This window comes from Rhinolophus hipposideros (assembly GCF_964194185.1).
Source record: "Rhinolophus hipposideros genome assembly, chromosome: 1".
Classification (NCBI taxonomy): Eukaryota; Metazoa; Chordata; class Mammalia; order Chiroptera; family Rhinolophidae; genus Rhinolophus; species Rhinolophus hipposideros.
In genome coordinates, this window is record NC_138047.1 from 50,381,998 (window position 1) to 50,396,941 (window position 14,944).

Here is a 14,944-nt window from a genome sequence, read left to right on the forward strand (position 1 = left end):
CCTAGAAATATATTGATTCTCTAGTTTGGTGATAAGGGCAATAAACAGTAAGAATTCTCTAAAGTTCACACACACACACACACAAGCACACACATACACACGAACTTCCATTCCACTCTGTGTTCAAAGGTGCCAGGAGATTAGGTGAACACATACTGCACATTGTTTTCCCTGTGTGGAGTAGCAAAATAATTTGCTTAAGTTAACATGGCTGCTTATGGGGAAAATTTTGTTAACAGTCATCTGAATAAAGGACGTTCAGAAAACCAAAGGAAAAGCAATTAATTTTCTGTGGAATTATTAGGACCAGTTTTATTAAGGCAAATAACATATGAGGTAAGATAAAAGCCTTGGTAGGATCTAGGCAGAATGTGGCAAAAGGACAGATTTCACAATGAATAGAGGAATGAGAGAAATTCATAGGACATTTGGAAAACATTCCAGTGGGTATGGATCACAGAGAAAGATCTGGGCAATAGTTTATAGAGAAAGTTAGATTGAACTAGGAGACATAGGTAGTCTTGATAGATATACTATGGGTTTTAAAATAGGCAAAATATATTTAATCAAATTTAGAAGACAGGCAGTCACAAGATCAAATATTTTCTTTAGCAAACATTTCTAGAGTCTAAATATAGATTGCATACAAAGACAATTTTGTTTTTGTTGTTTTTTAATTTTTATCGGGGAATATTGGGGAACGGTGTGTTTTTCCAGGACCCATCAGCTCCAAGTCATTGTCTTTCAATCTCGCTGTGGAGGGCGCAGCTCACTGGCCCATGTAGGAGTCCAACTGGCATTCCTGTTGTTAAGAGCTCAAGCTCTAACCAACTGAGTCATCCTGCCACCCCAAAGGCAAGGATGTGAAAGAAGGGAAAATGATTAAAGTTGTGTATTAGTGACTTGAACGTGGAATATTAATAGTCTAAAACAAGGTCTGAAAATAGTAAATGTGAGGAATACAGTTGAAACTGTAAGGACAGTTTCAAGTTGAAACTTGTGATTAGTGATTAGATCTGAAGCTGGAAACAATGCTAAGAGCAAAGTTGTGGTTTCGTAGAAAGATGTAAAGAAATAGGATTTCTGCCTTAAAGACCAAAAGGCTGATAGTATCATTAGGTGAAATATGATACACAAAATTGGCAGCAATTTAGGAATCAATATGATCTATCAGATTTTTTTTTCCTGAAGTGATTGCTTTAATAAGACAACTCTATGGAAATGTTTATATGCCCCTGGGATATTCATATTTAGGCAGGTGATAAAGTTTCAAGATATGAAGTGGTGGGTAATCATTCATCCTCTACTCATCTGTCTATCCCTCTACATTAATAATTAATATACATTAATGTAATTACTTTTGCATAAACACTCAATAAGCAGTTGGTACCTCCTACTATACCCAGATTTTATTCAGAAGAGCTGTAACTCATGATGGGTATTCACCTTGCACAAACTTTTATATTAACAGATGTTTTTTGGGGAAGAGAACAACTTTTTCCATCTTGCATCACTTACATGAGATGACTTTGTGAAGGATTGCGGTTCGTTGTGTGGTATGTGTGCACGTATGTGTGAAAGGTGGGAGTAAAAGAGTCAATATTATATGATAGAATGGGAGATTATCTAGAGAATCAAGAAATATCTCAATCTGTATGTTTAATAAATACTGATTCATTATCTCCAATAATATCTCCTAATAGAGGTTGGATTGCAGTTATAACTTGATTAGGAGAAAAAAAAGGATAGTCAGATTCTTGGATGAAATTTCAAACCTCAATACACATTTATGATAAAAACAGAAATCAAGAACTCTCCTGGGAACACTATATACCTTGCAAGCTTCCTAAATAATTTTGCTCATATGCTTACAACCGAAGTAAAAGATGGTCTCTCTTCTCAGTCCTCATTGGTAGCTAAGCACATTATTATTATATTTATATTGCTGGCTTTTCTTTTACTATACTGTTTCCTTCCAAAATCCCTAACCCTCTGCATTTCTTCAAAGATTTGGGATGTGTTATATAGTTTTCTTTATTACTTAAAAAAGTCGATCAACATGCTGGCAAAGAAGTAACCCAATATTTGGGTCTCTCATTTCCATACTCTCCTTTATGCTGTTTATCTTTAATCTACATTTTTGCCTTTGCTAAAATTGAGACTTTGTGTTATCCAAATGACTTGTTTTTTTAAAATAACTGTTTAAAAAATTTTTTAATTACAGTTGACATACAGTTGATGTATTAGTTTTTGGTGTACAACATAGTGTTTAGACATTTCTATAACTTACGAATGATCACCCTGATAATTCTAGTACCCATATGACCCCATATGTAGTTATTACAATATTATTGACTATTTTCCAAATGACTTCTAAAAATCTCCACCTAAATATTGCTTTGGCTCCTTGAAGTAAATAAATCCAAAAGAGAATACAACATATTCATCTTAAAAAGTTGTCTCTCCAATTGTTTCCTATTTCAGTAAGCCATTAATATGCAAATAAACACACTAGATAGAAATCCAGGAGTCTGCCTTAATTCCTTCTCTTCCCTGAACACTTAATCCCTTTCACTTACCAAACCTTTGAATTGACTTCAAAGTGTGTTGTGAAAGTATCTTTATCTCTCTACCATAATGATAAATACCCTTTTTTTTCCTGATCTCAGTTGTGCTTGTCAGGACTACTAAAGCAGTCTCTCTAGTGATCTGTGTGGTTATACTTTCTATGCCTACAATCCACTAACTACACTTTAATTCCACTGGCATTTTACGATGCCAGTTCATTCGTGTCATGCTTCAGCTAAAATTCTCAATGATATGTCCATATGAGCTTATATTGCTTAGAAGATCTTCTGTTATATAAAAAATGATCTTGGAGTTGCAAACCAAAATGTCCAGTAGCATGTCACTCTTATTGAGGCTGTATTCTTTAAGGGAATATCAGGTGTCATATCATAAGGGATATAAAAACTTCACTGAAATAGGCGTACCTTAAGTAAAATTTTGGTGGGTTACTAGTGCAATTTTCCAACAAACTAAAAAGTAGCTAAGTATGGATAAGAAATTCAATATCCCAATATATTCAGATTAGTCAAATATCCACTTGCTCCATCACTCATATAATGTAGTGATTTTTCCTAAAGAAAACAAAGAATGGTTGAGTGAAACCAATTTATATATAACTTAAATGGGAAAATTACACCACTTACTGATGCAGCATTTGAGGAAAAAATCATAAATTTAGGTCCTCTAGAATAATTATGGTTTATAGATATAAATAGAATAAATAGGTGGAACTAATTAATAGGAAGAAAGGAAGGTAGGTAGGAAGAGAAAAAGGAATGAAGGAAGGAAAGTGAAGGAGAGAGAAAGAGAAAGGAAAAAGAGAAAGGAAGATGGAGCAAGGTGTAAAGGAGAATAGGTAGTGAAAGAATAGATATGTGTTAGTGTACTTTCACTACAAAAAAGTCAATCCACAATTAAAGCACCAGACTACTGATGAATTTGAAGCTCATTTCCACCCCCCCAATTAAGTTGAATATAATAAATTAGTCCCAACATATTTGCAAGGAATCCCTATCAGTGATTTTCCACTCTAGTCAGGGATATGTCCCAGTTCTTATCTTGTTATAGTCTCTGGTTAACTCCTATGTTTGAAGGATTTTGAATATTATTCCATCTCATCCTCCCAAGTCTCATCAGGTCTCTTGGAAGGCCACTATATTCATAGCAAGAATTCACGTTGAGGACTACCATCCCTTTGGAATGTAAGGGACATGTGTATATGCAACAACTGCAGTGTGCTTATTGTACTGCTGCCTTTAATTGTTGTTGTTTGAAGACAAACACATATTAGTAATTTTAGGATAAAGCCTTTACAAATAAATATCAACTATTTAATATGCACAAAAATGTTCTTTTCAACTGAACTAAAGAGAAAAATTCAGATGAGAATTCTTTTTCTCTTTAGTTTCTAATCAAAGTTGGTGATGAAATACATTCCAAGGTTGAAAGTCTCCTTTGAGAGTCATCACATTTTAGCATTCAAAGTTATGTCTGAAGTCATATAGTTCAACGCTTTTAATTTGATAACAAAGAAATTTTTCCTGAGGACACTCAGCATGAAATTTCAGTGATTAGTGAGAAACCCATTTATAGAGGACATAAAATGTGTTTATATCCTTCATATGCCTTGTTTTATGTGCCTCACATTCTGCCTTCACTACCAAACCTGTTGGTGATTTTGATTTTCAAGACCTTTAGGTTACGTTTTAAGAATGACTGAGCATATAATGTTTATGAAAATTGTGTATTTAGGAGTTATTCACATTAATAAATATAGAACATATCTAATAAAAGAGAATGAAAGCTCATAAAAGTAATTATTACATGAAGTTTATTTAAAATGTTACATGTGAGGTATTGTGGATCAAAAGAGTGAATTATAAGTGACTAATAACCATTTCCTTTAGTTATATTATTCACATACAATTGAGTTATAAAGACAATGTATTAATCTATAAAACTAATAATTGGTAGTTTATTTTCGAGAGGTACAAAGTGCATTTTTTATGTAATGATTATATATTTAAGCTCACAAAATAATTCAAATGAGATTGTTTTAATTTCAAAGAAATCTTGGAATTAGCCTTAGCACATATCAAATGCCTTCCTGTAGATAATTGCTTCAATTGTTAGCAATTATCAATATGTCAGATCCGAGTTATATTAGGTAGATGGATATCTAGAGACAACTTTTACTAGGCTATTTAGGTATGGTCATGTTACTGAGTTCTTGTGTACAATATCTTGATTACATGGTCATAAAAATAAAATATGTCAGTTTACCTTGCTAATGTAACTAAATAGAATTCCTAAGTAAAAGATGTAAACATGTTAGGTTATAAGTATTCAATTATGTACTGGTTAAAAGAAGCACGCCTAAATATTAGTACAGTGTGCAACTTCCAGTAAGTAGATGAACAAATTGGAAATGCACAGCAAAACAAACAAACAAAAAACTCCATCAGTTCTAGGAAACAACAGAAAAATGGGGAAATATAATAAAAAAACCCAGAAAATCCATGAAAAGATACTGGAAATGAAATACAGTGGTTTCCAAATAAACAAAGTACACGAAAATTTTGTGTTTAGAAATATCTATTTAGTTAATTTATAAAACTCTAGTTATAGTCTGACTAAAAAGAAAACATATAAAACATTGAAACATAAGAACATTTAAATATATGAAAAATGTCATATATACACTTGACAAAAGAATGTAGATGTTATATTGTATTAGAAAATAATTGATTTTACCTCAAAAACAGTACCAAAAACGAAAGTCAATACAAAATGATAACAAAATGTTTCATTCATTGGGACATTATATAATTTTATATAAATGAAGCCATTACCATCTTAAAATCTGTAAAACAAGCATTGAATCATAAAGAGAATGGCCTGCTTTACAGAACTACCGACTCATTAGCAGTGACTAATGGATTAATTAATTTGTATAAGACTTGGGAAGGTTTAGAGGGAAGATTAAAGGCAAGAAGATCTGGAGTAGAATTATGTAGATAAACTTTTTTGGAATTTGCATAGATTATGAAGGTCTTCATAATTCACTGGAATTTCCTTCAGGAATCACTTGTTGTAGGCAAATGTCTCAATAATAAGGTGTTCTGAATGAGCAGTCTGGTGTATGCCACTGTCTTTTATCAGACCTTCCAGAATTGTATCATAAAACTCATGCATAGAGAAGCAATGGAGAATGGGATGGAAACTCTACATGAATGCACAGCATTGAATTCACCTCACCAAGGCTCATATGGCTACTTCAGCTGTTTATATACTCAGTCTGTTAATAGACAATATTTCTCCACTTTGTTCTCCATATGACACCACTCCCTAGGGTTCTAGCCATCCAGAAGGTAGAAGATTGCATTGGTCACTTTCCTTCCTAGAGGATGCATCCATTTTCTCCTTAGAAGTAGTTGTAATTTCTAAATACAAAGTACCATCCCAATCCCCGGTCTCTGTAGTATTTTTGCCAACATCACAAACCAGGGGCATGGAGTCTTAGTAAAAACAATAGTATTGATATTACCATTGTGTATGTCTAGGAAAAATATTTATAGTTAAGGAAATGCGACAAAATCTAATACCGATGCAATTTGCTGATTTTACCAAGTTCCCTGTTCGCTAATGAAAGCTTTTCAGGATTTTAGTTGAGACAATACGCTATGTATTATTAATGTCCCTGTGATAGAAATTGGGTAAAGCCAAAGAGAGTAAGAACAGCTGGGACTAAAAAAAGAAAGAATGGGACATGCTCACTAGTTAATGGTCTTAGGGAATTCTGGGCTTTCTGTTAAGGCTAAAATAGAGAAATGGAAAAATTTGAGACAAGAAGGAGGGGCGGTGTTCTTATTAAACATTTTGTGGCTGAAATGAACAGGATTGTCCACTTAGGACTTTGCCAAATTTGGAAGGATCTATTTCCTCTTTTTCTTCTTTCCTGTTTTACCAAATTTTCTACAAGAAAACAGACAACATTTGGTGACTAAGAATATAGCAGATGCTGTACAGGCCAATAGAAATCCAATCACATCCAAAGAATAATACTGGAACCAGGTGAGGTCGTGGATGGCTGGCCGCAGGTGTTTGGCTCCTTTGTGGCGCATGACAAACTCGATCCAGAAGACTGCTCGGTCCAGGGGCTTTACAGGTTGATCATGGTGAATCCTTGATAAATTCATGGCATTCCTTTTATAACTGGAAGGCAAATACAAAGGAAATATTAATGAGGTTTTGTTTTGTTACTTGTATGATACATGTTATAAAAGTTAAACAATCTAAGTGCTCTAGAAATTGTTGTTATATTAACTCTGATCATTGTATAGGATTTTCATAGGTATAGTAGGGAGATTGAAAAAGAAATATATTCTTAATAGAATGTGGTTAAATGCAGACATAGGAAAACTCAGAATAAACTGGTTGTTAATTCAAGACTAATTTTACCAAGAAGGACGTGTGACATTGTCTGAACTGTTCTTCCCAGGAGATTTCCAAGGCCAAGATGGTGAATGACTCAAGATCGGGAAAGTGTCCAATATTAGCATGGTCTTTAACATTTTCTTGTGTGGGGCCCAACACAACCAGTGGTAATCCTTTAGAAACCAATTGTACTTACGAAGGATCATTAATGACTGTTCTCAAGGCGCTGAGCAAATCTGCACTGGTCATTGTGTTCATGTTCAACTCCACAGCCACTCCTTTGGCCTTCATGTGAATGATGTTATCATGCTGATCGCTAAATATGGGGAGGCCCACCATAGGGACTCCATGATAAATAGCTTCATAGATCCCATTTATTCCACCATGAGTAAGAAAAGCTTTGGTTTTTGGATGACCTAGTTTGGGAATAGAATGTGAAGCACGTGAAAACGTCATTATAGCACGTTAACAGAATGTTAGAGAAGGGGAAGATCTGTGGGATAAGTTACTGAAGAAGGCAGTATTTTCTACTGAAACTGAGCACATGGGGCACTGCCACCACGGAAAATTGTTCTCCCAGGAAAAGGAGACACTAATTCCCACTATTTAGCCTGAAATTCTTATCTGAATCATAGCAAGTATGAATCTATAAATGTAATGGTCAAATCTTTAATTATATCTTTTAAAACTTAAGGTAAAATGAGAAATATTTACAATTGTTAAATATTTGTTGATATTAGTTATATTACATTAACTATTAATTAATCAAGTGTTGTTTAAGAATTAATCAACTTCTTCATGAACTTCTACACAGCGTTTTCCCCCCATAGTCTTACCAAGAAGATCATTCTGGGGTATCCAGTCATAGAGCCGAGTATTAGCTCCTAATGTGGCCGGTTTCTTTCCTGTGTATCTCCATAAAACCTGTGGAACACAATGCATATATTTCACAAGTAAAACCACAGGATAATAACATTTTCAGGTTGTAGAATTACTTGTAAATCATGCATCTATCCTACTCTAGGTCATGGTGGAAAAGGTATATAGATATACCTTGTAGACACTGAAATAAATAGTGGGACTGTTTTGTTTACAACCACCATTTTTAAAGCACTTGTGGTAGTTGCCTATTAACTATACTATTATTTTATCTATTATTAATTAAAAGGTTCTGGGAATGAGGTCATAAGTGAAGAAGTAGAAAATTAAGCAGTACTGCCCTATTCAATTAGAATGTGGAAGTTAAAATTTTTCTGACCATATTACTCCTACATAAATTTATGTCCAAGATCATAGCTTTATCTTCAACTTCGTGTTTTAACAAATAATCTTCCTTTAGATTTTTTCTACTTGTTTATTTGGGTCATTGGTTTTCCTTCAATCCTATTCTTTCTACTTTCTTTTTTATCCCCACACAACTTCTTTCTTCTTCTTTTTTTTAAAGTAAGAATGAGGCAGTACATTTGCTTATATTTCATTTTCCAATGAAGTACCCTGTTTCTTTTGTTTCTGTAATTAGCATATTTCTCTTATATGGAATTTTATATGGTTTCATGGAATTTAACCAAATATAAAAATAAAGGGACTCTTAAATATTTAACAAATAGAAATATATAAAGAGTGAAAATCCAGATTTGTTGTGATAACATAAAAAATAATTGAATGTCATAAGTATAACATACAAATTGATAGACTAGAAAATTAAATTTTCTATGGCCTTTTAATTCTAGAAAACTCTAATTAAAAAGACTAAGACTAAAATAATCTAGGGTTCTACTCTGATGCTCAGCTATAATGGATCAAGTCTTAATACAACCAAAGATGTGGAGGATATTCTTGAGCATGTTTCATTTTTATCTCTGTCATTTCAGTTCTCCCTTCTCCTGGTCCTTAGAGTGTTTATGCTTCAAAACTATTTTGGCTCTAGTCGGAAGAGACTTTATGATTTCAAATACTAGAAAATGAGCAATGGACTTAATTTTTCAATTTATTTTATTAAAAACATGATTCCAAAGAGATGTGTTTCCATAATAACAACAGTACTCAGAAGTCAAGTCTAAAACTCACTATTGTGTAGGTCAAGAAATTTTTACTTTATATTGTTACCTGATATAATAACTATAAAATGAGTTTCTACTTTCACCTGGAAAGACACCATTAGCCCCATTCTCTCTCCATTTGGTAAATAGCTGCTGAGAAGGACCAAAGATTGTACTAACCTTCTGTGGAATCTGGGCTAGGGCTGCAGCAATAAGATTGGCCTTCTCTTCTGGGAGATTTTGGATAGTTGCACCCAGAGAAAATACCACAATACCATCTTCACCTGAGTTCTGGACAAATTCTTCTATTTCCTGGAGAGAAAACATTCCTGGTTTACAAAGGTACAGCATCACAGGGAATAAAATAAAGTTCACTTACACTTCTAACATGAAGATGCACGGGGATTGCCAGAGACATTGTTAGACTGTTTATATATTTAGTTATCATTGATTAATTTGCATAAGTTGAATAATTCTTGCTCCCTGGAAGGAACCCCACTTCATTGTGATGTATAATCTTTTTAATGCATTGTTGTATGTGATTTGCTAGTATTTAGTTTATTTTGCATCTGTATTCCTCAGAGATATTGCTCTATAGTTTTTCTGTATGTGTTATCTTTACCTGTTATCAGAGTAATTTTGACTTCATAAAATGTTAAGAAATATAGCTTCTTCTTCCATTTCTCAGAAGACTTTTAGGAGTACAGGTATTGAATCATCTGTATTTTTTATGAAATTCTCTAGTGAATCCATCTAATAATGGAGTTTTGCTTTTGGAGAGGTTTTGTATGATTGTATCAATTTCCCACTGTTGATCAGTCATTTAGATTTTCCAGTTCTTCATGATTCAGTCTAGGAAGGTTATGTATTTCTAAGAATGTGTCCATTTCTTCTAGGTAATTAAATTCAGTGGCATACTTTCATAGTATTCTTGCATGATCCTTTGTGTCTCTATGGTATCTATGAAAACTTCTCCTCTTTTATTTCGAATATCTTTTGTCTTTTCTCTTTTTTTCCTTAGTGAGTTTAGCCAGGGGTAGTCAATTTCATTAATCTTTTCAAAGAACCAGCTCTTTGTTGCATCAATTTTTTTCTGTTGTCTTTTTGGTCTCTATTTCATTTAATTCTGCTTTAAGTTTTATTATTTCCTTCCTTCTGCTGACTTTGGGTTGTATTTCTTTTTCTTTTTCTAGTTCCTTAAGATGAAATGTTGATTATTTGGGATTTTTCTTGTTTCTTGGACTAGGCCTATAATAATATAAAGTTCCCTCTTACAACTGCTTTTACTGCATCCCAATAATTTTGATATGTTGTATTTTCATTCTCATTTGTTTCTATGTATCTTTTGACCTCTTCTTTTATTTCTTCCTTGACCCAGTAGTCTTTAGGAACACATTGTTTAATCTCCATGTATTTGTGGTTTTTCTTGCTTTCTTTTTGCAGTTCATCTTCAATTTCAAAGCATTGTGGTTGGAGAATATGCTTTGTATGATTTTAATCTTCTTACATTTATTGAGGCTAGTTTTGTGTCCCAACATATGGTCTATCCTTGAAAATGTTCCATGTGCACTAGAAAAGAATGTATAGTTTGGTGTTCTAGGATGGAAGGCTTTGTAAATGTAAATTATGTCCATTTTGTCTAATGTATCATTTAAAGCTGATTTTTCCTTACTGATTTTCTGTTTGGATGATCTATCCATAGCAGTCAATGTAGTGTTTGGTTACCCAAATTAATGGTGTTTCTGTTAGTTTCTCTCTTTAGGTCTATTAGTAGTTGCTTTATATATTTTGATGCTGTCTGATTGGGAGCATATATATTGATAACTGTTATGTCTTCTTGATGTATTGTCCTCTTTATCACTATGAAATGTCCATCTTTGTCTCTTATCTTCTTTATTTTCGAGTCTATATCATCAGATATAAGTATAGCTACATATGCTCTTCTCTGGGTGCCATTTGTTTGGAGTATCATTTTCCACCCTTTCACTTTGAGTCTGTTTATTCTTGCAGCTGAGATGTGTCTCTTGAAGGCAATATACGGTTGGGTTTTGTTTTTTGATCCAATCTGCAACTTTGTGCTTTTGTATTGGTGAGTTCAGTCCATTTACACTTAGAGTGATTATTGACATCTAAGGAATTCCTATGGCCACTTCATCTTTTGTTTTCTAGTAGCTTGATGTCTCCATTGTTTCTTTGCCTTTGTGTCCCTGTCTGTTATTTTACTTTGGTATATTCTATGACTTTTTTCCTCTGTTTCCTTTTTTTTTTTTTTTTTTTTTTTTTTTTTTTTTTTTTTTAAGTGCGTCAGTTCTGGATTTGTTTGAGTGTTTACCTTTAAGTTTATGTAAAAGAAAGTTTCATATATACAGTACTTCATTTTCTTCAGTATGCATTTGATCTCCATTCCTCCTTTAAAATCAAAACTTTCCCCCTCCTCTTTTATGTTTTTGTTGTCACAAAGTATATACTTATGCTGTGAGTTCATTTCTGAGTTCCATTAAGAAATTGTCTTCTTCTCTTTTTCTTTTTCATTGTTTTATCTGCTGAATCTTTGTGTTATATTTAAGTGTATTCTTACACTTAATGCCCAGTTCTGAATCAGGAATGCCATTCCCTGCTTCTATCGGTCTGTTAGGCATCTTACTCAGAATTTTGTATCTTTTTCTGTTTGTTTCACGTAGAATAACCCTCCAGTAATGCAGGCCTCATGGAGGAAAATTCACTGAGCTTCTGTACATGTGAAAAGATCTTTATTATTCCTTAATATCTAAAGGATAACTTTGTTGGATATATTATTATACTCTGGGATGGTAATTTCTGTCTTTCAATAGTTGGGATATTTGATTCCACTCCCTCCTAGCTTGCAGAATTTCTGCTGAAAAATCTAATGATTAATGTGCTTTCCTTTGTAGATTATTGTCTACTTTTCCCTGGCTGCCTTGAGAATTCTTTGTCATTAATTTTGACAGTTTCAACATAATGTGGTTTGGACAAGGCCTTTTAGGATGGAAATAATTAGATGTTCTGTTTGCTTCTTGGATTTGAGCATCTAGTTCTTTCCATAGGTTTGGGATGTTCTCATTGACTATTTGTTTGCATTGGCTCTCTGTGCCCTTCTCTTTCTCTTCTTCTTATTTCCTATATTTCTCTTTCTGATGGAGTCAGATAGTTCTTGTAAATTTCTTTCATTCTTTTTTTAATGCTCAAGTCTCTCTTTTCTTTTCTTTTTTTTTTTTAATTAATTTTATAGGGGTGACAATTGTTAGTAAATTTACATAGATTTCAGGTGTACAATTCTGTATTACATCGTCTATAAATCCCATTGTGTGTTCACCACCCAGAGTCAGTTCTCCTTCCATCACCATATATTTGATCCCCTTTACCCTCATCACCCACCCCCCACCCCCTTACCCTCTGGTAACCACTAAATTATTGTCTGTGTCTATGAGTTTTTGTTTCTCATTTGTTTGTCTTGTTCTTTTTGGTTTATATACCACATATCAGTGAAATCATAGGGTTCTCTGCTTTTTCTGTCTGACTTATTTCACTTAGCATTATTCTCTCGAGATCCATCCATGTTGTCACAAATGCTCCTATATCATCTCTCCTTAACGCCGAATAGTATTCCATTGTGTATATGTACCACAACTTCTTTATCCATTCATCTATCGAAGGACATTTTGGTTGTTTCCATGTCTTGGCCACCGTAAACAAAGCTGCAATGAACATTGGCGTACACGTGTCTCTATAGAGAAATGCTTTTATATTTTTGGGGTAGATACCCAGGAGAGCGATTGCTGGGTCATATGGTAATTCTATTCGTAATTTCTTGAGGAACCTCCACACTGCCTTCCATAGCGGCTGCACCAGTCTGCATTCCCACCAACAGTGTATGAGAGTTCCTTTTTCTCCACAGCCTCTCCAACACTGGTTACTATTTGTTTTGTTGATGAAAGCCATTCTGACTGGGGTGAGGTGATATTTCATTGTGGTTTTCATTTGCATTTCTCTGATGATTAGCGATGCTGAGCATTTTTTCATATGTCTATTTGCCATTTGTATATCCTCTTTGGAGAAATGTCTCTTCAGGTCCTCTATCCATTTTTCAATTGGGTTGTTTGTTTTTTTGTTGTTGAGTTTCATGAGTTCCTTGTATATTTTGGATATTAGCCCCTTATCACAGGAACTGTTTGCGAAAATCTTCTCCCATTCAGTTGGTTGCCTCATTATTTTGTCAATAGTTTCTTTTGCTGTGCAGAAGCTTTTCAGTTTCATATAATCCCATTTGTTTATTTTAGTTTTTACTTCCATTGCCTTTGGAGTCAAATTCATAAAATGCTCTTTGAACCCAAGGTCCATAAGTTTAGTACCTATGTTTTCTTCAATGCAGTTTATTGTGTCAGGTCTTATGCTTAAGTCTTTGATCCATTTTGAATTAATTTTGGTACATGGTGACAGATAGCAGTCCAGTTTCATTCTTTTGCACGTAGCTATCCAATTCTGCCAGCACCATTTATTGAAGAGGCTGTCTTTCCTCCATTGTATGTTTTTAGCTTCTTTGTCAAAAATTATCTGTCCATATTTATGTGGTTTTATTTCTGGGTTCTCAATTCTATTCCATTGGTCTATGTGTCTGTTTTTCTGCCAATACCAAGCTGTTTTGATTATTGTAGCCCTGTAGTACAAGGGAAAATCAGAGAGTGTGATACCTCCAGTATTGTTCTTTTTTTTTAATATTGCTTTGGCTATTCGGGGTCTTTTGTGGTTCCAAACAAATCTGATGATTTTGTGTTCTATTTCTTTAAAAAATGCCATTGGGATTTTAATGGGGATTGCATTAAATCTGTATATTGCTTTGGGTAATATGGCCATTTTAACTATGTTGATTCTTCCAATCCATGAGCATGGAATGTCTTTCCATTTCTTTGTGTCTTCTTCAATTTCTTTCAAAAATGTCTTATAGTTTTCAGCATATAAATCCTTCACATCCTTGGTTAAGTTTATTTGTAGGTATTTTATTCTTTTTGCTGCAATTGCAAAAGGAATTGTTTTTTCTATCTCTTTTTCTGAGATTTCATTGTTGGTATATAGGAAAGCAATGGACTTTTGTACGTTGATTTTGTAGCGAGCAACTTTACTGTATTCATTGATTGTTTCTAACAGCTTTTTGGTGGAGTCTTTAGGGTTTTCTATATATAGCATCATGTCATCTGCAAAGAGTGACAATTTAACTTCTTCATTCCCAATTTGGATGCCTTTTATTTCTTTCACTTGCCTGATAGCTCTGGCGAGGACTTCCAACACTATGTTGAAAAGCAGAGGTGATAGGGGACAACCTTGTCGTGTTCCTGAACGTAGAGCAAAGGGCTTCAGCTTTTCACCATTAATTATGAGATTAGCTGAGGGCTTGTCGTATATGGCCTTTATTATGTTGAGGTATTTTCCTTCTATACCAATTTTAGTAAGTGTTTTAATCATAAATGGATGTTGTATCTTATCAAATGCTTTTTCTGCATCAATTGATAGAATCATATGATTTTTGTCCTTTATTTTGTTTATGTGATGTATCACATTGATGGATTTGCGAATGTTGAACCATCCTTGTGCCCCGGGGATGAACCCCACTTGGTCGTGATGAATAATCTTTTTAATGCATTGTTGTATTCGATTTGCTAGAATTTTGTTTAAGATTTTAGCATCTGTATTCATCAGAGATATAGGTCTGTAGTTTTCTTTTTTTGTGTTGTCCTTACCAGGTTTTGGTATCAGGGTAATGTTGGCCTCATAAAATGAGTTAGGGAGTACTGACTCTTCTTCAATTTTTTGGAAGAGTTTGAGCAGGATTGGTATTAGATCCTCTTTGAAGGTTTGGTAGAATTCACTGGTGAAGCCATCTGGTC

At 33.8% G+C, this 14,944-nt stretch overlaps 1 protein-coding gene across 1 annotated transcript in view; it reads right to left on the reverse strand.

The window, feature by feature from the left end:
- Nucleotides 1–6,503: 6,503 nt before the first annotated feature.
- Nucleotides 6,504–14,944, reverse strand: part of LOC308499278 (UDP-glucuronosyltransferase 2A3-like) — a gene marked incomplete at both ends in the record, with an annotated part of 35,109 nt that continues 26,668 nt past the window's right edge. The window contains 4 exons of the mRNA XM_081052376.1: nt 6,504–6,783; nt 7,202–7,421; nt 7,842–7,929; nt 9,225–9,356. Coding sequence (XP_080908502.1) covers nt 6,504–6,783; nt 7,202–7,421; nt 7,842–7,929; nt 9,225–9,356 — 720 coding nt within the window. The remainder of the gene's footprint in view (nt 6,784–7,201; nt 7,422–7,841; nt 7,930–9,224; nt 9,357–14,944) is intronic.